The sequence below is a fragment of the Schistocerca americana genome, chromosome 4 (genome assembly GCF_021461395.2).
Source record: "Schistocerca americana isolate TAMUIC-IGC-003095 chromosome 4, iqSchAmer2.1, whole genome shotgun sequence".
Taxonomy (NCBI): Eukaryota; Metazoa; Arthropoda; class Insecta; order Orthoptera; family Acrididae; genus Schistocerca; species Schistocerca americana.
This window is the reverse complement of record NC_060122.1, coordinates 741,992,343-742,016,764: the sequence shown is the minus strand read 5'-3', so window position 1 is coordinate 742,016,764 and position 24,422 is coordinate 741,992,343. Positions and strand designations below refer to the sequence as shown.

Sequence of the window (24,422 nt, the reverse complement as noted above, 5' to 3'; positions counted from 1 at the left end):
TCTCACCAATTGAATACATCTGGTCAATGGTGACCGAGCAACTGGCTCGTCACAATACGCCAGTCACTACTCTTGATGAACTGTGGTATCGTGTTGAAGCTGCATGGGCAGCTGTACCTGTACACGCCATCCATTCTCTGTTTAACTCAATGCCCAGGCGTATCAAGGCCGTTATTAAGGCAAAAGGTGGTTGTTCTGGGTACTTATTTCTCAGGATCTATGCACCCAAATTGCGTGAAAATGTAATCACATGTCAGTTCTAGTATAATATATTTGTCCAATGAATACCCATTTATCATCTGCGTTTCTTCTTGGTGTAGCAATTTTAATGGCCAGTACTGTAATTTTAATTAACGTGGAAGCCATAAAAACACCTAACATGGAGGCAAAATGTACTCATCTAAAAGCTACTTAAGAAAAGGAATAAAATCGCTTAAATTTGTTTCCACAAGAGGAGAATACAACGTCCCAATTCGGACCTCGATATCACTTACATTTTACTGGCATTAAATATAACAAGATAAATAAGTATACATGTGACGAGAACAAATGGATAACACTATCAATCTTTACAGATGATAATACGACTATATCCACGAAGGTTCGCGCCCTGCCAAGGGAGTTACTTAACATCAACATATAAGGTGATTACAATAAGTCCTAATTCCACTCGACAGACGTAGTAACGATATAAGCGAGACAAATGTACCGAAGGACAGCCGGATGTGCCGTAGTAAAACGGGCCACTATCAACCCCGTCAGGACGCGACCTCCGTGAACACGTGAGTTTCAGCTACCTGCAACATGCACAGTGTCATTTGTAGCTTCTTAAAAAAACAATTAACATGAAAAGGCACAACGCGTAACACACTAATAAAATATAAACGACTACTTCACAGAACTAGCTCCTCCTTAGACAAAGCAAACAGCAGAATATTACTAACACGTAAAATACTTCTGACCTGTAACAAACTAAGGTACCACGTAATAGAATATCGTCTTGAGCTCATAGCATACTCAGTTTGGCTTGCCTATTTATGGGTCTGACAACTCAACTTAAGTGTCAGCTTAAGCAAACCCTTAAGCAAACCCCATTCACTGAGATTCCTTCTTCCACGTCAAGTAAGGCTTCTTTTAATATGTGTTCTGAACAGAAGTTAAAGAGTATAGGTGATATTATACAGCCCTACCTGACGCCACGTCATATTCTCACTTGTTCTGGTTGGTCTTGATGTATTCTCATGACTGCAGATTGGTTCCAGTATAAATTGGCTGTTATTCTTAGATCTTTCCTATTAGTCCCTGTTTCCTTTAGTACTTCTATCATGTGTTCATGCTTTACTCGATCAAATGCCTTCTGATAATCAATGAGTCAAGAAAATACATCACAATGGATGTCCCTACATCTTTGGAACAATGCTTGTACACTAAATACTGCTTCTCTTATGCCAACTGCATGTAGAAACCCGAACTGGTTGGGCGCTATTTGGTCTTCACAAATATTGTATATCTGCTTGTGAATCACTTTGAGAAACAGTTTTAGCAGTTGGTTCATTAAACTGATGGTACGGTAGACCCCACATAATTTGGCATTCGGTTTCTTAGGTAGAGTAATGAACGATGATGTAAGCCATTTTGAGGGATTTTTCCCGATGAGTAAAGGTGGTTAAATATTTTTGTGATCATTTTTACTTTTTCTTTATTGAGTAATTTGAGGAATTGAGGAATTCTGCTCGTATGCCATCTGGCCCAGCTGCTTTCCCTTCCTCCATTTGATGTATGGCCGCTTCCATTTCACTTACTAGGATATCTAGTCCCTCTGCGCCTAATATCTCTGGTTTTGGCTCCTTTGGTCATCTTTGAATAACTGTTCTAGATATTTCTCCCACCCTCTTTTTTTCTTCCTTGTTGATTATGAGGTTGCCACTGTCACCTACTAGCTTCCCACTGTTTGATTTGCGATATTTTCCTGTTGCCTCTCTGACCTTCCGATGCACATTAAAATCATCATTCCTACTCTGATAAAGCTCAATTCATGCACATAATTCAGTTTTTTCCTTCTCTTTGGCTTCTGATTTTCTTTCTGATTGTATTCTGTATCGCGTTGTATTCCACCAAATTACCTGTTTGCTTCCTCCGTTCTTCTGCGAGGTCTAGAATCTCACTTGTCATCCTTTTTTCTTCTTTCTAACGTCCGGTCTCAAATACTCTTCTTTGACTCCTTATACCGTTTCTTGAAAGTGTGTGAATTTTTCATTGGTGTCATCCCCACTGTCTCTATTTGTTGTTTAGGGCTGTCTTGACTGTCTGCTGTAAGGTAGCGTCTGTATCATCCCCACTGTCCCTCCATTTGTTGTTTAGGGCTGTCTTGACTGTCTGCTGTAAGGTAGCATCTTTCAACTTTCTCAGGTCGTGTTTTCCTGATATTTTGGAGACAACATGTTTCATTCTGATTTTGAAATTTCCTACGAGTTGGATATGGTCTGTTGTGTGTCTGCTCCCAGATACGTTCTGACATCTGTACAACTATTTCTGTATCTCTTATTCACTAGCATGAAATCAATCTGATTCCTCACAGTTTGTCCTGTTTGTTCAAGGGCGATTTCCATGTGTATAGCTTGTGGTGGTGGAAGTTTAAACCATGTATTCATCACCAATAGTTGATTTGTTTCTGCAAATACTTCAAAGTCATCTCCTCGGGTGTGTGTATCCCATAGACCAAAGGGTCCAACGGACCTTGATGTTTTTCCTAATCCAAGTTTTGCGTTAAAGTCACCCATGACTATACTTAGGTCTCCTCTTTTTAGCTTGTTCAGAATATGGTTAATGCTATTGTAAAAATTTTCGACTTCCTAATCTGATTTGTCTGCTGTAAGTGCACAGACTTGAATAATGTTCAAGTTAACTGGTCTAACTTTGATTTGAACTAACATAACACTTTCTGAGACTAGGATAACATTGTAAATTTGCGATTCTTTTGTTCAGTATGATTCTAACTCCAAGATGATGCATTCCATTATCTGTACCTGAGTAGTAAACTCTGTGATCATCTATCTTGATGATTCCAGTCCTGGCCATCGCATTTTGCTTATTCCCAATATATCTATTTTCATTCTTGTCATCTCCTTTATTGCACTGTGAATCTTTCCTTCCTGGCTCCTCGTCCTGACGTCCCATGTTCCAATTTTGATTTTGATATTTTAATCTTACTATTTCTGCGCTTGTAACAGCCCCTTTCGGAGATCCGATTGACGGGCTTACTCCGGATGCTAATTTAGCTGCAAGCATAGCCATAGTGATTACTAGGACGCATCCATTCTGGATCTATAGTCTATAATGAGGTGAGTGTGCAGTCTGCTTCCTCATCCTTATGCCGTTGACCACTTTCTGCAGTTCATCCGCCTTCGGAGCCAGTTCCCTGACTCCAGGGCAAAAGAGTGCCGTTCTATTGTTGGCTCATCCATCCGAAGCTGTTGGCCGTGTACCCCAGTTTCTTATTTTATCAGGGAGTGTGTGTTCCAGTAGCGCCCTAATGAGTTTAATTTCTACAGCTTGTATACGGCCGTGGTATTTTTGTCTTAATGTCCGTGATTCACTGCCATATACTCAATATCATCTTTTGTAGCTTATGTGTTTTGGACTGTGCTGTTTTAGGTGTTCTTCTTAGTTTATCCTTGTAGCTCCATCATAATGATACGACATATCACAGCTTAAATAATTTAAATGCTGTAATTCTGTCATCCAAAATAATCTTTGCTCTTATTCGGCGTTTGCCCTGAAATGCCTTGGTTACTGGTTTTGAGGCAGAAATTTTAAAGTAATATTCTTTACAAATCATGTGTAGTAAATAAATAGCTGTTTGAAGATTATCTTCACTGTTTTACACAATCACTAAGTCATAAGCATATGCTAGCACATTTGAAGTGGGTCTCCTTGTTCAGTTCCAAATACTGCCTGATCGTTGTACATACGTAGGATACCGTCAATGTAAATCTTAAAAAGCGTGGATGATAATACACACCCTCGCCTTACTCCCTGATTTATAACTATATATCCCCCCACTGTGATTACGTATATTGAGTCTGAAACAGCTACCATTATAAATTGCTCTGAGCATTATGGGACTCAACATCTTAGGTCATAAGTCCCCTAGAACTTAGAACTACTTAAACCTAACTAACCTAAGGACATCACACACACCCATGCCCGCGGCAGGATTCGAACCTGCGACCGTAGCAGTCCCGCGGTTCCGGACTGCAGCGCCAGAACCGCACGGCCACCGCGGCCGGAAGCTACCATTATATAAACTGAGACATGGAACTTAGGGAAAGCAGGAAAGGTGTGGACAGGGCCTAATGAGTTACCTTTGGTTGCACAGAAAACATATACAATCATTTTTAAATATTTTACGAAGTTATTGTCGGCTGAAGGCCACAAACAATGTTACAAACAATTAACAGCTGAAGGCCAGCAGCAGTTTCAGAATACACAACGTCTGAAGGCCTGAATTACAAGTGAGGAAGGCAGTTACACATTAACAAATACTAAGATTTTTCTTCTTAGCAATCAAAACGGTAACAAGCTATAGTAATGGCTGAAGGCCCTATGGAGAAAAAATTGCAAATTGTTGGTCAGCTGAAGGTCACAAACAATGTTACACACAATCAATGGCTGAAGGCCTGGTTAAGAAGGTTGAAAATTATTTGTGGACTGAAGGCCACAAGCAATTTCAGAATACACAAGGGCTGAAGGCCTAAATTACAAATAAGGTGGACAATTGCACTTTAAAAAATACTAAAACCCTTTCTAATCACTTTAATAACTGGTAACAAGCTATAGTGACGACTGAAGGCCTCAGTAAAACAGGATTGAAAACTATTTGCCGCTGAAGGCCACAAGCAATGTTACAAACAATTAACGACTGAAGGTCTGATTAAGAAAGGATTCAAAATTATTTGGAGCTGAAGGCCACAAGCAATTTTCAGAATACTCAACGGCTGAAGGCCTGAATTACAAATAAGGGAGGCAGTTGCATGTTAAAATACAAAACCTTTATAAAACAGTCTTAACGAACTGTAACAGGCTATACTGACAGCTGCAGGCCTTATTAAGAGAAAATTGAAAATAATTTGTTGGCTGAAGGCCACAAACGGTGTTACAAACAATTAATGGCTGGAGGCCAGAATTAAAAGTAGGGAAGGCAATAACATGTCGAAACATTAAGGTAAATTTTAAACAACTAAGACAACTTGTCCAATAAGGTGGAGTGATTCACAGACAGTGCTCCCTGGATCGACCTGAGGAAGGTAACGACAGCAGTGTAAGCGGTGAGACAGGCAGCCAAGAGTTGTACTCATGGAACAGGATGGCAACTCACACTAGGGGTAGCTTAAGCGCCGACCGCCTAACGTCCGATCATCGGTACAACAATTAAATATTTTTAGGCAAGGGCAAAGAGACGGACAGCACCACATCTTCAGAAACACACCCAAGGCCGAAGGAAACACTAGAACCAAGGTAGTCTTCCCAAAAACATATACACAGTACAATTCAAGAGGGTGTCGAACTACACACCGAGTCGGACAGCATCAACACGACGAGGAAAGGTACACTGCCGGAAAAGTACGCTAACTTCCAGGGCAGGTAACTGCGGCGTCAGCGGCCACAAGGCAGAAAATACCGCTGGTTGCACTTCACTAATAAGAATAATGCTAAATCCAAACTAACATCAAGGAGTAGAAGGCGGCTAATAGCTTCCGCCAACCTGACAGACTCTGCTTGTTGCTGTTGGTCTCATCGACCCTGGGAGCAGCAACACGCAAAAAACAGCGAGATCTGAAACAGTGGAGGTTTCAGTACTGGACACGGTTCACTCAACTTCAAACGTCCTGGGTTCAGTCATCGGCTACAAGCCCTCGGTCCGACAGTGCCTGCACGCCGCCAGCGCTCCCAGCCTGGCCCCGCGCTGCGGACCTCCTTGCTGCTCCGTCTGAAGTTGAACTGCTTGGCACACACGATGACCCGGAATACTAGCCGTGGCACCATAGATAGTACCACAGTACTGGCTATCGATAATCGCTGCTGCTGCCACTCGCAGACAAATAATACTAGCAACTCAGTGGCACCATTAACACAAGAAGGAATCGATACACCACTACCGCTATTACACGACATCAAGTTATGAATGGCAAGAACGCGAGGAGCACATGGCTCATGAATTTTTTACCCACATTATTATGTGCTGAGGACAGCCCCATTTAGCTATTATATTCCACACTTCGTGCGTGTCTACCTCATCGAAGGCCTTCTCTAAGTCTTCAAACGCCTTATAGAAGAGCAAATTGTATTCTATTATTTTCTCTATTAGCTAATTCATAGTAAATACACTCCTGGAAATTGAAATAAGAACACCGTGAATTCATTGTCCCAGGAAGGGGAAACTTTATTGACACATTCCTGGGGTCAGATACATCACATGATCACACTGACAGAACCACAGGCACATAGAGACAGGCAACAGAGCATGCACAATGTCGGCACTGGTACAGTGTATATCCACCTTTCGCAGCAATGTAGGCTGCTATTCTCCCATGGAGACGATCGTAGAGATGCTGGATGTAGTCCTGTGGAACGGCTTGCCATGCCATTTCCACCTGGCGCCTCAGTTGGACCAGCGTTCGTGCTGGACGTGCAGACCGCGTGAGACGACGCTTCATCCAGTCCCAAACGTGCTCAATGGGGGACAGATCCGGAGATCTTGCTGGCCAGGGTAGTTGACTTACACCTTCTAGAGCACGTTGGGTGGCACGGGATACATGCGGACGTGCATTGTCCTGTTGGAACAGCAAGTTCCCTTGCCGGTCTACGAATGGTAGAACGATGGGTTCGATGACGGTTTGGATGTACCGTGCACTATTCAGTGTCCCCTCGACGATCACCAGTGGTGTACGGCCAGTGTAGGAGATCGCTCCCCACACCATGATGCCGGGTGTTGGCCCTGTGTGCCTCGGTCGTATGCAGTCCTGATTGTGGCGCTCACCTGCACGGCGCCAAACACGCATACGACCATCATTGGCACCAAGGCAGAAGCGACTCTCATCGCTGAAGACGACACGTCTCCATTCGTCCCTCCATTCACGCCTGTCGCGACACCACTGGAGGCGGGCTGCACGATGTTGGGGCGTGAGCGGAAGACGGCCTAACGGTGTGCGGGACCGTAGCCCAGCTTCATGGAGACGGTTGCGAATGGTCCTCGCCGATACCCCAGGAGCAACAGTGTCCCTAATTTGCTGGGAAGTGGCGGTGCGGTCCCCTACGGCAATGCGTAGGATCCTACGGTCTTGGCGTGCATCCGTGCGTCGCTGCGGTCCGGTCCCAGGTCGACGGGCACGTGCACCTTCCGCCGACCACTGGCGACAACATCGATGTACTGTGGAGACCTCACGCCCCACGTGTTGAGCAATTCGGCGGTACGTCCACCCGGCCTCCCGCATGCCCACTATACGCCCTCGCTCAAAGTCCGTCAACTGCACATACGGTTCACGTCCACGCTGTCGCGGCATGCTACCAGTGTTAAAGACTGCGATGGAGCTCCGTATGCCACGGCAAACTGGCTGACACTGACGGCGGCGGTGCACAAATGCTGCGCAGCTAGCGCCATTCGACGGCCAACATCGCGGTTCCTGGTGTGTCCGCTGTGCCGTGCGTGTGATCATTGCTTGTACAGCCCTCTCGCAGTGTCCGGAGCAAGTATGGTGGGTCTGACACACCGGTGTCAATGTGTTCTTTTTTCCATTTCCAGGAGTGTATATCGTCAACACAGGCTCTGCCGTTTCGAAAACCATTCTGTTCTTCTTGCAAAAGTGAGTCTGCTATCGGCTTTAATCGGTTATTTAATAAACCAGTGTATAATTTATATGTTAAATTTAATATACTTATACCTAGGTAGTTTCTAGGTTCATTTCTCCCCATTCCTTAATTGTATAAGAAACAGTTGCTGTTAATCATCTATCAGGGTCCTCATTGTAAGTCAGCATGTGTTTAAAAGATGAGAAAGGCGGAGTTTGCGTAAGTCTTCCGTTTTTTATGAGTTCTACATTTAGGCCCCCTGATTCTGGTGATTTTTTTATTCGTTTGGTTTCTTATTACTGCCTCTCTCAGGCAGTATGTCAATATTTTTTACTAATACTCCGCTCCTATTTTCAGGATTAGCAAAGTGTCTGCCTCAGTGTTAAACCAAATACTTTTATTATGTTCAATCCATTCTGCATGTGTTACCACGTCTATTCGTGGGCTGTCTCTTTCTGGTTTATTTAAATTCTTTAATTATTTATACGCAAAGTATAAATATCATCATCACTCATGAATTTTTCTCAGCTGTCTCTACGTGCTCTTCTTGTTAGATCCTTCTAGCCGCTATATAACATTATCTAGATTGCTCTGCTTTTAGATTTTGCTTATCTCCGAGGACCTTTTCTACTTTGTTATTCCATAGTCTCAAACATTTCTTTCTTTTCCAGGTTGTTTGTTTGACCAGTATATCATCCTCTGCTCTTTTCATACCGTTCTTTATCCGCTGCCATTCTTAATTAATATCCTACTTTGTTTCATTTTCTGCCCAATATCTGTTTAATCTTTGCTGATAGAGAACTGCCATTGATTTTTATTTCATCAGTGTAATTCTATAATTTTCTTCATTTTCTATTCTAGTACTAATTAATTTCTTAGTTTTTGCCCATCTAGTTCTTAGAAGTATTTTGATCATCAACAGATTAATGAAGCTCTACACAGCACATACTCTATACACTGCTACATCATTCATTTGGGATGCTCCTTTTCTATTAGCTGCCACATAGTCTACGACTAACCTAGAATCTCTGTTACTCCAGCTGTACTTATGAATATCCGTTTTCCTACGGAATGTATTAGTTACCTTCAAGGCCTCGTAAGTGCAACATTCTTGCGTAGTCTCACCGTTACTGTTAATTCTGGTTATCTGAACTTCCGTACAATGTGATTGATAGGGATGTTTCGATCTCGGGCACTGCAGTCTCAACAGAGGAATAGTAAATCCGTTTTATTAATATCTTTGATGACAGATTGTAATTTCCCGTAGAATTTCTCCATGTCTTCTTTCCTGCCTTCTTCTCGAGTATAAATCCCTGCTAACGTCATATTCCCTCTAGGTATTTTGCAACCAACTGACATATCTCTCTTTACATAAGGTGTCAGCTGTTTTCTATTTTTCCATTTCAGGTCTAACATTATGGTAAGTCCTCCCTGTTTACTTATATTTTGATCCCCTCCTCTGTATATTCTTGTAGATCTACTGTTCCTAGTAATTGCTTTTTTGTTTCATTTAAAGCTGCTAGATTTATGTTTTTCTTTTGTAATTTGTTCTGTAACTCAGCTTTTTTCGTGTAGTTCTAGGCTGCTGAATTGGGTATGTTTGCTATTCCAAATCTTGCCGAAGTCGTAACCGTTAATCCTGTCTGGGTTTCTTATTACTTGAGGTTTATGAGTGAAATTCTTTTTATGTGGACGGGACACCAAGCTAGACGCACAATCAGTAACGTGGAGGGCCAGGGAGATTTCTATCGATGCCTCCTACTCTTAGATAGTGCATTACTTAGCTTAAGGGCGTCCTCTTCTCGGGATATTTTCGGAGTTCCCTTCAGCTCCCTACTTTAGTCTTTTCCAGTAAAACCTGGAGAAATAGAGGATAAAGAGGGAAATGAAAAACGTTCTTTGGCCTCGCAACATAATACCATCTCGGATGAAAAAACTAGACATGGCCAATGGAGGCCGATAAAAAAGGAAACAGAAGAAGTCTGGCACAAGTAAGTGGAAGCAGTATCAGATTTAGCTAAGGACCATGTGGTTGCCGCCCACATGCTCTGAAGAAGAGGGCCCCTTAGGGGGACTACATTCTGCCTGGTCTCTCGCGTAGGTGAACCTACCAGGAGCATAGCTCCCGCCAGTGTAGTTCTGTGGACTATTGAGGTACACAAACTTCCTCACCATTTTAAAGGTGGTTGTCTGTGAGGAGGAATATAATACAAATTGACATAACTCCTCCTGATGATGGATGTATATTCCTCTGAAACAGTAGTGCACAGTATAACAAAAGCGACTGCTTACAGTAATTGGTATTTTCAGTTGATCGAAAACATTCTGTTTAATGAGCTGCTATAGTTTTCATCTTGGTTGTTGAGACTTGGAACATTTTTTCGAAGATTGCATGATCAATACTCAGTCAAGTACGTTCATGTTCAGCATTTAAGTAAGACCCTTCCACTCCAATACATTTAAGATAAAGTGTAATTTTAAAAACTGCAATTGAAACATCCCCTTTGAAAAGTTAATGAATTACTGTGCAGATAAACCTCTACGTTATTTGATTTTCAAACAGCTGAGTAAAACTGAACGTACTCAGCCATTATTCTCTTTACTTATTCTGATCAACACTAAACTTACACACAATATTTTTAGCGCAACGCAATCTGACTTTCAAAAATCTCTACAAAAGAATGGCGCTGACTAACAATAACCTATACCTTTCATGAATCACTTACCTCAAAAAAATCTTCGTTACTCGAACTACTGCAATGCAGCGAGTGCCACTACTGCCAGCTAAATAAAAGATTCTAACTGCTGAAGGCACTAACTACTGATAGGAATAGTTAGCAAATGAAAGATTGTGATAGAGAACAAACAACGTATTTACCTTATATATATATATCAGTTCATGATATCCAGTATTACAAATTTACTCTTTCTGGCGGACACACGTCCAGATCGTCCGCTTTCAAAATTCTGCCATCTCTCTTCACACATCCACCACTGCTGGCGGCTCACCTCCAACTGCGCAACGCTACGCGCTGTTTACATCCAACTGCCCAACACTACAATTGCGAATATACCAGCAATGCTAACCAGCCACAGACTGCACACAGCACAGTCAGTGATTTTCATACAGAGCGCTACGTGGCGTTACCAACATGAAAACCTAAACAGCCTACTTACATAGCCCCCAAGCACCCCAAAAAAAATTTTACAAATTGTTTTGGGCAGTGGCCAATAATGATCTGATAAAATTTTTCATAATTACAATAACAAAGATACCAAATGCACAGACTTATTGATGCAATGTTGGTCAAAAGCAAAAATTGTTCTCATAAAGACAGTACTGATCATTCATCATAATAGTAATTACAGTTTTGCTTTCTTTCTCAAAGTCTGAGCAGTAAAAGAAATTGCACACAGAAGTGGTATTTGCAACGCAGAGCCATCGTGAGCCCGAAGTAGTGGATTTCCATGCAGTCTTGAAGAAGTAGTGTTGTCCTTCCAACGGAAAGACAGTGCTGTCTCTTGACATGCAGACAGGTAACGGGCCACAACAGAGCAAATCCACAACAGAGTCAGTCGAAGTTTTGAAGAACATTGGTAGGCAGGTCATCACAGAGCAGACACACTGTAGTCCTGGTAGATGGTATGGTATTGGTAGGCTATGCAAGGTGAAGACCCGCTGCAGTCCTTGTAGAGACGGCCAGCAGCCATCTGTTGCGACTGTGCAGGTGCACAATCACCATCGAAGAGTCTTGCGGACAATATAGCAAGTCCATAAACCACCACTTGTGTACTCACAAAGTTTTTGGAATTGTCCTTAGAACCAGCAATGCTGTTAACCAGTCCCTTGCTGAATTATTAACATATGTGCAAACACTAACAGTCCCAAATTCTCACATATTACTCGTATACTATGACCAACAGAAACGTGTGCAGTGAAATGAAATTTAATTTGAAGAATTGGTGCTTATACAATTATAAATTTACAACATAAGAATACAATTAAAAAGGTACAAAATACAGCATTAAAAATCATAATAATATTGATAACATTTGTAGTAATACATGCTTTACAAAAGAATAGAAATAAACATGTACATCAGTGTTTCAGGAATTATGAGATAAGTAAATAAATAAAATAATGAGAATGCTTTTCGAAACATTAATTTCACACATGAGCATTAAAGCAGAACAGAATAAATAATGTCTAAACATCTTTACAAAGTAAATAACATATTATTAATGCAAATTATATTTGAGGATAACAGTATCCCTCATCATAGTGAATGTATCTTAGTATTAGAAGAGAAAAAAATTCTATGAAACAGTACACAGAGACAGGAAGAACACAAATACACAAGGGTACACAAACACATAGAGGAATAACACAAAAGGAAAGGACAGGGTTTGTTTTCAGTGTAACATTTGGTACCGCAGTCCAACCTAAAACTTCATTCCATAGATCGTTCCTCTTATTTCTACATTTGTTTCCACAAAAAAATCCTATCCAAGCATTCTTTCTGTATTTACATATCCACATATTTCTTACCTCATTATTTATTTTCCATTATCTTGCCTCATCATTTATTTCCAAGAAAATTCTACCTAAACCTGTTGTCCCTAAACCCTACTTTTTTGTTCATATCCTCTTTCAAAATAATTATTCTCCATTGTACACAACTTTTTTGGCCAAACCATTTTCTTATAGCTTCTCAATGCATTTCTTCCAATTCATCACAACTCTTTCTCTTATACAGCCTACCCCATCTTAAGCTAACTTAAATCTACTGAGCTCAGAGATCAGATGCATAAACTAAGGGACAAGGCAACGCAGTAGCACAAAGCAATTAACACAACCAGCAATGACAAAAAAATGCAAATTGGCAAAGCAAGCAGCAGTAAATCTAAATTAGCAGAGCAAAGGCAACATTACAACTAATATGAGCCAATGTGGAGCAACAAGAAAAATAAATCAGTAGCAAAACTGGCTTAACAGAGTAATACAAAGTGAAATTCAGTAGCACTATGCCTGGCAAACAGCAGCAGCAAATGCAATAACTTATATTTAAACATAACAAACCCACAAGCAGAAGAAATAGTACAGTAAAGACAATAATGCAGATAAGGGAAATGTCTATTCACATCTTAATGTCTATGTCATCAAATTGGTGCACATCATCATATTGACGTTTGACACTTCAGAAACGGTGCCCAGTTGAACACATATAATGTGAGATCTTGGAGAGATGCTCCATCCACTGACATCTGCCTCTTTTTCGTGTGCCTTTTAGTTTTCGCAAAATCACATTCTTAAACTTTGGAGGTACTTAAGAACATGTACTTATTTTCTAGCGTCTGTACTATATTTCGTTGTTTGTTTTGTGTTTCAGATAGATTTGCGTAAACTGAGTTCGGATACCAATTCTCACTTAAGTTGGAGCTCTCTGTATTACGTATACTGAAATCCTTATATCGATAGATTCATTATAAATTCTGCCTAGAAACTTGGAACTGTACCACGGTACTGGTTATATCGTATCTCATTATATGGTTGTACTCCATCATTGCAAGGAGAAAGCTAACGTACTTGGCTGTTGCAGTTAGGTCATGTTTCTAGCATTCAATGTACCTCCACTTGGGCCTTCAGAAGGTCTGCCTAGCTACATGATACGTTACTAGGAAATGCGATGTACACTTCGTTTCCAGAGAATTAGACTCTTTTACAGTTATATACCAGTTCCGTGACTTATTGTTACTGGAAGTGAAATAAGTCGCATGTTACGTGTTAGTTACCCACGACGTTCTTTTAGACACCTCTTTGAGACGTTCAGCACTTCTACTGGTTGTTTCACACGGTTGTAAGTGACCCACAACAGTTCAAAAGGAATGTTGATGTGCATAATTACAACACCTGAAGAACAGTGCTATTTACTATTCCATACTGAGACTGAATTTGACAGACGTCATGGGTTATCTTCTAATTCGTGGCCAAATCATTCACTCGAGTTGTTCGCGATTCATTTTAAGAACATTCTGGACAACTGTGGCCCTGTGACACGGCGCATTGTTATCTACAAAAATTCCCTCGTTGTTTGAAAACATAATGTCCATGAAAGGCCGTAAATGGTCTTCAAATAGCCGAACCCAACCATTTCATGAGGGCCTATACAAGGGCCATATACTTGGAAATGGAAAAGGATGTAGATGAATACGAAATGGGAGATATGATACTTCGTGAATAGTTTGAAGAGTTTGATAGAGCACTGGAAGACATGAGTCGAAACAAGGCCCCGGGAGTAGACAACATTCCATTAGAACTACTGACAGCCTTGCGAAAGCCAGTCCTGACAAAACTCTACCATCTGGTGATCAAGATGTATGAGACAGGCGAAATACCCCCAGACTTCAAGAAGAATATGATAATTCCATTCCCAAAGAAAGCAGGTGTTGACAGATGTGAAAATTGCCGAACTATCAGTTTAATAAGTCACGGCTGCAAAATACTAACGCGAATTCTTTACAGACGAATGGACAAACTGGTAGAAGCCGACCCCGGGGAAGATCAGTTTGGATTTCATAGAAATGTTGGAACCCGTGAGGCAATACTGACCCTACGACTTATCTTAGAAAACAGGTTAAGGAAAGGCAAACCTACGTTTCTTGCATTTGTAGACTTAGAGAAAGCTTTTGACAATGTTGACTGGAATTCTCTCTTTGAAAGTCTGAAGGTGGCAGGGGTACAATACAGGGAGCGAAAGGCTATTTACTATTTGTACAGAAACCAGATGGCAGTTATAAGAGTCGAGGGAAATGAAAGGGAAGCAGTGGTCGGGAAGGGAGTGAGACAGGGTTATAGACTCTTCCCAATGTTATTCAATCTGTATATTGAGCAAGCAGTGAAGGAAACAAAAGAAAAATTCGGAGTAGTTATTAAAATCCATGGAGAAGAAATAAAAACTTTGAGGTTCGCCGATGACATAATCCTGTCAGACAGACCAAAGGACTTGGAAGAGCAGTTGAACGGGATGGACAGTGTCTTGAAAGGAGGATATCAGATGAACATCAACAAAAGCAAAACGAGGATAATGGAATCTAGTCGAATTAAGCCGGGTGATGCTGAGAGAATTAGATTAGGAAATGAGACACTTAAAGTAGTAAAGGAGTTTTGCTATTTGGGGAGCAAAATAACTGATAATGGTCGAAGTAGAGAGGATATAAAATGTAGAGTGGCAATGGCAAGGAAAGCGCTTCTGAAGAAGAGAAATTTGTTAACATCGAGTATAGATTTAAGAGTCAGGAAGTCGTTTCTAAAAGTATTTGTATGGAGTGTAGCCATGTATGGAAGTGAAACATGGACGATAAATAGTTTGGACAAGAAGAGAATAGAAGCTTTCGAAACGTGGTGCCACAGAAGAATGCTGAAGATTAGATGGGTAGATCACATAACTAATGAGGAGTTATTGAATAAAATTGGGGAGAAGAGGAGTTTGTGGCACAATTTGACTAGAAGAAGGGATCGGTTGGTAGAACATGTTCTGGTGCATCAAGGGATTACAAATTTAGTATTGGAGGGCAGCATGGAGGGTAAAAATCGTAGAGGGAGAAAAAAAATCAAATGGCTCTGAGTACTATGGGACTTAACTGCTGAGGTCATCAGTCCCCTAGAACTGAGAACTACTTAAACCTAACTAACCTAAGGACATCGCAAACATCCAATGCCCGAGGCAGGATTCGAACCTGCGACCGTAGCGGTCGCGCGGTTGCTCACTGTAGCGCCTAGATCCGCTCGGGCACCCCGGCCGGCAGTAGAGGGAGACCAAGAGATGAATACACTAAGCAGATTCAGAAGGATGTAGGTTGCAGTAGGTACTGGGAGATGAAGCTTGCACAGGATAGAGTAGCATGGAGAGCTGCATCAAACCAGTCTCCGGACTGAAGACCACAACAACAACAACAACAACAACCATTTCCTGTCAATGATCGATTTACTTGGACTAGAGGACCCAGTCCATTCTATGTAAACACAGTCCATACCGTTACAGAACCTTCATCAGCTTGCACAGTGCCTAGCTGACAACCTGGATCCAACGCCCAACCTACACGAACGTCTCTGCTCTTGGTCGTTAAGTGAAGGCCGTCAGCCACTGCGTTGCCCGTGGTGAGAGGTAATGCCTGAAATTTGGTATTCTTGGCACATTATTGACACTGTGGATCTCGAAATATTGAAGTCCTTATCGATTTCCGAAATGGGATGCCCCTTGCGCTTAGCTCCAACTTCCCTCCGCGCTCAGTCTGTAATTCCCGGTGGAAGTGACAACTTCGTGAATGCACTGCCCTTTAATGCTTTGTATATGCGATACTACTTGCGTCTTAAATCTTTTTAGAGTGAAACCGATACAAGTGAAAAAATATTTTATTTACATGATACACGTGCTTCTTGTAAAACAAGGATATGTGGAAAATTACACCACAATTAATGTAACAAGATGAAAATCAATAGGTAAACAGCAATGAAGACAAAAATATATTGGTGTGGTTTTAACACATGTACGAGAGATTATTCATAGTCACATTCTGTAGTCCCCTCACAGTTAGTGTCTACAGTATCAGAATCTCTTCATTCTGTGATATCGCTTGAAGAACGCCCTTCCAAGGGCAACACTTGTGACGCTGTACCACTGTGTTGCGCATTTCTCAGTCTTTTTCATTCCATTCTTTGACTATGTCCTCTTCACTCTCCACTTCCTCTTCTTACTTCTGTCTGGGAATAGGATATATTGTTACAGAACTCAACAATGAAATAGAGCTATATAGTGCTTTATCTCTTTAAGGATTTTCCTCTTCACAAATTTTATTTCAATCTAATCTTGATGCAAAGGCTGCAGAAGAAGCATTGATGGGGGGAAAATATTGAGTTGTTAAAATCCGCCTCTACAAACTCAAGATCACGGTTTAGTGAATACTTGAACCGCATTTTTAGAGTATTCTCTGTCCTGATTCAGATACAGCCTACATTCCTCCTTGTAGTTCGTTTTCTACTGTGTCTTTGGCAATTTTGTCCTTTGCTATGACATCCATGGCTTTAATTGAAAGAAAGATTTCATTTTCACTAATTAAAACTTTCTACTGGCCTTCGGATATGTCGGGAAGAACAGACGCCACACACACACACACACACACACACACACACACACACACACACACAGAGTGTTCAAAAAAAGTGTCGAATACTTTGAGAAGTGTTAGTACTCATCGAAGCAAGAAAAATAAGTCCAATAAACAAGGAACCTGAACATACATTCCACGATAAACACATGTTTATTGGACCTCCGCCAAATGTGTCGACAGGGTATTGTGATGTGTTACAGTACTCCGCGTAACATTAGGTGCTCTGCGGACAGTTGGGTGGTTCGAATCGTGTTGTAGGTTACGGTTGTTTTCGTCGTATTTGCGTGCCTGATTGTACATACAGTACTGCCAACCCTGGGTACGTAAAATGCTCTTTTACGAATACAAATGTGGTTCAAGCGTGACGGTGCACCAGCACATTTTCGTCACTATGTGCGTAAACATCGGACGCAGTCGTTTCAGGACCACTGGATTGGTCAGGGGGGGTGGGGGGGGTGGGGGGGGTGGGGGGGGGGGGTGAGGGGGTGAGGGGTGGGGGTGTGAGAGGTGGGGGATGGGGTGGGGTGTGGACACCTTGCCCTGCTCGCTCCCCAGACCTCAATCCCCTAGACATTTGATTATGGGGGCACTTGGAGAAATTGATCTACGCCACGCCAATCAACTACAGGGTCGTGTCTTCAGAGAATGCCAGTAGGTACAACAGCAACTGGATATACTTCAGGGTGTGTCATTCTTCATGCCGGAAGGTAGAATGGTGCGAGTGAGGAGTTTATGGTTAGATGACACTACGCTAGTAGTGAGCAACAGGCTGGGAATCTGTGTCAGATGGGAAGCGTGCTCGGATGGCCGAGTCGATTAAGGTAACCACTCGCGTTAAGTGGGAGATCTGGGTTCGAGTTCTGGTCCCAGCCCTGAATCTACGATATTTCCAAACTGTGACGAAAACTTGATAGTGGCGTCTCCCCTCCCCCCCCCCCCCCTCTCGAGAGTTTGAGATAGTGAGATAGAACGTCAAAAATTAAAAAAACCTATTTTTCAAAAATATGTGCTCTTCACATAGCAGTCTTCTATCGCACGTCACTGTGTTTCTCTCTGTGGAATTCAGACGCGCATATTTTGTAATTGAAGCCATCAAACCTACATTGAGGACAGTGGAAATTAAAATGTCCTGTGGTGCCTCTCCTGCCCCCAGTCGGCCGGTTTGACATCCTACCTCTCTTTTAAAAAACTCACAATTCTGGGTGGGATTATTTGTGACCGGCAGAATAAGAACTCTTCAGAAAATTTGCACTCTTTGTTGCCTGTTAGCCAATAACTTTCTCTTTTGTGTGACATGAAATTAAATGCAGGAAACATAAAAGCAGTAAATACAAGAATCAAGCAAGACAGTACACTTTTCTTCAATCCTTAGGCCCCACCATTTCTCTCTCTCTAATCTTGCTACAGTTTTACACGGCTTATTTTCCTTTCTGCGAAAGAATCTATTACCTCAAAGTTCGTCAAACGTTTCGCTACATGAAAAATCAAAATGTCGTTGTCTAATACCGAAAAAGCTGTTAATATGAATAGTACCCAAGATTGGGGGTTTCTCGATTTGATTACGTCTATTTTGTCACTGTCTGCTAGATAAAACAAAATAGGCCTTTCTAATTTTGGAGCACTTGTAACACATGCCAAATAAGCGAGACCGTTTTGGTACATCTACCTCATATACATAAATAACAAAACAGAACATAATTCACAAACGACCAGTATAAAATGCCTATTACACCTCCTAGAAGCAAAAAGTTTAATGTTAGGAAATATGCTCCGGTTCCTCAAGCATGAGATCGAAAAGTTGTAGCAGTATGAAAGTCTTATTTACGTTTGGAATCGTCATATTCTTCCATACAATTTATGTTATGACCCCGTTTCTTCTCCTTCCTCACACGAACAAACAATCTTGTCACCGCTAATTCTGTAACTATTACCGCCATTGTAAAACTTAACTTCACTAACCCTGCCAGAATCACCGGTTTAGTTATCCCGCGTTTATTCTCCGGTTAGACGTTATTACGTGTTCGTACAACGCGTTTTCCGCACTATTCCGAGAACAGAATCAAACGGCTACAAACCGGGGACTTTACAGGCCCTTCATAGTGTAACAATCTGGCAAAAATTTTATGTCAAAATTTCATTTTCTTGGATACACCAAGCGGACAATATGTGATCTCTCTTACCTGTTATTCCTGTTGGTCATTTACTGCAGCTCTGGTAGTCTGAATCTATGGATTTAGCTAGTAATTATAACAACGCTTATCATTCGCACACCAAATCGACCACATAAACGAACAGCGATTGACATTCATCCGTTTGTGTTTACTCGGTTCAGCTCGTATAGCCCGTTCGAATGTTCAAGTGTGTGTGAATTCCAAAGGGACCAAACCGCTGAGGTCATCGGTCCCTAGACTTACACACTACTAACTCTAACTTATGCTAAGAACATGACATACACCCTTGGCCGAGCGAGGACTCGAACCTCCGGCGGGCTTGTCCGGCACAAATTTTCACCTCTTGCCAGTGACTCATTTCAAATGGTAGGTTGTGTTGCCATGACTAATAACGAGATACATTTTTTTATTTCTTTTACTACCTTGTACTTCATAGATATATTTATGATAACGTAGAATATTTTTCAGTTGGTTATATAGAGTAGAATATAAGGTGTGACTATGTTTACTTTGCTCTTTTCTATACGAGTTCCTTATGTAAAGACTTAGATTTTTTCTGATTACCTTTCAATTAGTTTTATTAAATTTATTGTGAGAAATGGAATACAATAGGCAGAAGTGTTGTAAGAACTGTGCAGTGGGAGAGGTATTGATAGTTGTCGGGTCGGACAGTGTGGCAGTCAGTCGCAGATGGTGCATGAGCGTGGCGGTACGGAGCAAGTACTGAGTGTAGTATTGGTGTGCGTGTTACGCTATATTAATACCGGACTTTGTGTGTTGGACCGGTTTGAAATTTGCCCTTATGATGGATACTCTAAACGGACGTTGTATTACGCAAACGCTGTTGCTTTTTGCAGAATGTTGCTTCTAGCAGTGAGAATCCACTCACGAACAGACATAATTGTCGTCGGTTTAGAATTGAACTGCATTACATAAACTGTGAATTTAATATTGCTCATTTTTCTTGACAACGAAATATGACGTATGCTAAAATACTCACCGCCAATGTGCAAACTGTGAACTGTGTTGCTACGTAAGGCCGGCCGTTGTGGCCGAGCGGTTCTAGGCGCTTCAGTCTGGAACCGCCCAGCTGCTACGGTCGCAGGTTCGAATCCTGCCTCGGACATGGATGTGTGTGATGTCCTTAGGTTAGTTAGGTTTAAGTAATTCTAAGTGTAGGTGACTAATGACCTCAGATGTTACGTCCCATAGTGCTCAGAGACATTTGAACCATTTTGACCCAGTCCTCTCTTCGCGAAACTCACAAATGTAAACAATTTAACTTCTTTTTGCTTTGTAATAGACTATTTCTTAATGTTTCTCTCCGTAAACAAAAGTCGTGTATTGTAAAGACTGTTCACCTTCAGTGATTGTTAACCCCACCACTAACAGTAGTTATTGCCATCATTTATTTGTTCTTCCTTTTCAGTGTATTTGTATTAGTCGTTGCTTGCGTTGTATGTGTCTTTTGGAAGGGTGTGCTTTGAAGTGCATGTACAGTAGTTTCGGCAGGAGAATTAATGTGTTTTACTGTGAAATGTGGCCAGACGTGTACGTTGAGGTATTCGCCATTGAAGTTATTTACACCGACCAATTACAAAGAAGTACCTTATTCGCCATTGGTTCAAGTTAATGTATTAGAGGGAACATTGAATTTGACAGCTATCAAAGTACGCGATCTTTGTTTAAACGCCACTTAACGTCATATTTCCATTCATTCACGTTTAGATGCAAATTTATCTGGGTGTAACTGTTACTGGCCAGCAAAATTACAATATACTGTGTCATTATTTATCAAATTAACTACGAGTGTTTTATTGTTTTCCCCTATCAAAGGATTTTATTGTCAGAATGTTAACAGGATTGGGAATCTTCTCATATAGAGGTTTGCTTTTGAAGCTTCCAGGAGTAAAACGGGTTCTTGGGGTTTATACAATATTAATTTACTTTATGCAATTTTTCTTTAAACATTTTCTGATTACAAACTCACGGTCATAGTAAATGTCCAGGAACCGTTTTCTTCATAAGGTAAAGCTAATGTCTTCGGATACCTTCGAATAGAACTTATTTTGATGGATCATTTTTCCTCCCTATATTTTCAGCTACTGACAAGAGCAATTCATTGATTTATTGGCTAAAGATTTTAATCTGACATCATCTGCTCATAGTTGCTGTCATACGGGAGTCACTAATCATTTCCCTTAGAGAGATTAATCGTGTCATGTTAAATATTCCAAACTTCCTTTATTTTGTTCCTGGAATTTTTAAAATTTTCTGAGTAGTGCGTGAGGAATTTAGCGGTACTGCTTGTAGTACACCTTTAAGTCTTCGTTAGAACTATTCCTCTGCATTAAATAATATTGTTCCTTCCCAGCACAAGATACATTGATCCCAGATGTTAGTCCTCCATTCTCTTCTCTTTCACTGGAATGTCTGTGTATGTCTGAGTCAACATTTATGATTCTGCGAAACTGTACTTTCATTTCTTAACTAAACCCGACTGATGAGGATTTATTGCTCCATTTGATCATCATAGTCTGCGACGATACCACGAAATTTTGCTAACGCTGTGATGGATGGATAATAAATGTTTTGTAACCCTTGCAGAAATTAGTCAGTTAGTTCACCTTTCCTCTATAAATCAGCTCGAGCAGCCAAGTACCAATGCACACAACCCAGCACAGTAGAGTTCCATGGGACTGCGTACGATGCAGTTATACTTAATAATGAAGTCGCGTTTTATGTCTAAGGGCGCCATCTCACAAGTGCCGCAATGCGCCCAAAATATTTTTTTAATAAATGCAGACAAATTGCTATACTAGAAATCAGGCATACACTCACCGTTGATTAAAGTTGTCTGTAACTGAAGTTCATTGCTTCTCCCATAAACACGAAAAACTGATATATAATTCACAGTCCGATTGAGGGTTTATATACCTGTGGGGATCATTACCTAATTCACGATAAATTCCATGAGCTTTTCTCAAGAAAATCGTTTAAGTTCCACAGCACCATTTCAAACTACAAGTTCCAAACTGGCTTTCCACTAAAATTACTCCAAGTCCAACTTGCAGATGATTGCAACAGCCTAACATTGATGAAGTCCCCACTAGCTTGTCCTAATCGCAATCGACACACCACGAAGCTCTCTAAGCACAGACTGGGCACTTAGAATAATTCCGTACACGCAAACACAAAAAATATCACAAGTTGCTACAAACGACCCGCCACGAAATTCACTAAGTACAGAGTTGGGAATTTAAAATAATTCAGTGCTCACGCCCCGCAACTATGTTGCCGCTCACATAACACAATGACTCACGGACACTGCCCCCAAGACACATCTACACTATGCGATAAAAACCATCCGAACACCCCCAAAAACATACGTTTTCATATTATGTGCATTATCCTGACACCTACTACCAGGTACACCATATCAGCGACCTCAGTAGTCATTAGACATCACGAGAGAGCAGAATGGGACGCTCCATGGAACTCACAGACTTCCAATATAGTCAGGTGATTGGGTGTCACTTGTGTCATACGTCTGTACGTGACATTTCTACACTTCTAAACATCCCTAGGTCCACTGTTTCCAATGTGATAGTGCAGTGGAAACGTAAAGGAACACATACAGCACAAAAGCGTACAGGCCGACCTCGTCTGTTGACTAACAGACCGCCAACAGTTGAAGAGGGTCGTAATGTGTAATAGGCAGACTTCTATCCAGACCATCAGACAGGAATTCCAAACTGCATCAGGAGCCACTACAAATACTATGGCAGTTAGGCGGGAGGTGAGAAAACTTGGATTTCATGGTCGAGTGGCTGCTCATAAATCACACATCATGCCGGTAAATGCCAAGCAACGCCTCGCTTGGCATAAGGAGCCTAAACATTGGACGACTGAACAGTGGAAAAACGTTGTGTGGAGTGACGTATCACGATACACAATGTGGCGATCCGATGGGAGGGTGTGGGTATGGCGAATGCCCGGTGACCGTCATCTGCCAGCATGTGTAGTGCCAAAAGCAATATTCGGAGGCGGTGGTGTTATGGTGTGGTCGTGTTTTTCATGGGGGGGGGGGGGGGGGGGCTTGCACCCATTGTTGTTTTGCGTGGCACTATCACAGCACAGGCCTACACTGATGTTTTAAGCACCTTGTTGCTTCCCACTGTTGAAGAGCAATTCGGGGATAGTGATTGCATCTTTCAACACGATCGAGCACCTGTTTATAATGCACGGCCTGTGGCGGAGTGGTTACACGACAATAACATCCCTGTAATGGACTGGCCTGCACAGAGCCCTGACCTGAATCCTACAGAACACCTTTAGGATGTTTTGGAACGCCGACATCTTGCTAGGCCTCATCGACCAACATCGATACCTCTCCTCGGTGCAGCACTCGGTGAATAATGGGCTGCCATTCGCCAAGAAACCTTCCAGCACCTGATTGAACGTATGGCTGCCAGAGTGGAAGCTGTCATCAAGGCTAAGGGTGGGCCAACACCAAATTGAATTCCAGCATTACCGATGGAGGGCTCCTCAAACTTGTAAGTCATTTTCAGCCAGGTTTCCGAATACTTTCGATCACATGATATATATATACCGAGCCCTTCCCGTTTAAAGATGGCCGCCGCCATCCTAAACCCTAGATTTACGACCGCTGATGTCAGATCAACAACTTAGCAAGATAGTTGCTGAAATTTCTTAATTTAAACATGTAACTGTAAGGTGTCAGGCAAATCCAACACCTTCCATGAAAACCCTGACATGATAAGCAAATCCAGTAGTATGTCACATAGATCCGAATAAATCGTGACATTAAATTAACCAAAGTAATACGAGTAACGAGTGAGCAAATGGAATACCACATACTAACACAAGAATGCCTAAATGCATGTCATACCTTCCCACCGTGAGACAGACGCAGTTCCGAGGGGAGAAACGAGAACAGAAGCCGAGAGCAGAACCGTGTTAAGCGAGAAGGCCCTACGATAAGGGACGGACGGACACCCACGTCGCCAGCTAACTGCTAGGACCACACCACCCGCAAGTTTTAGCGTGAGACTTTTTCACGTCTCTGTTACGTTAGGACCACCCCCAGCCCATGTTAAAAGATAGAGCCCTCCAGAAGAACAGTATAGATCTTACGATAACACAAAAAGGGCTACACCACCCGCAAGTTTTAGCGTGAGACTTTTTCGCGTCTCTGTTACCTTAGGACCACCC

At 41.7% G+C, this 24,422-nt stretch overlaps 1 protein-coding gene across 1 annotated transcript in view; it reads right to left on the bottom strand.

Annotated features, from left to right (window-relative positions):
* Positions 1-758: 758 nt before the first annotated feature.
* The window catches only part of LOC124613769, a 54,349-nt gene continuing 30,685 nt past the window's right edge, over positions 759-24,422 (bottom strand). Inside the window, exon 2 of the mRNA XM_047142486.1 lies at positions 759-797. Within this exon, the coding sequence (XP_046998442.1) occupies positions 759-797 (39 nt within the window). The remainder of the gene's footprint in view (positions 798-24,422) is intronic.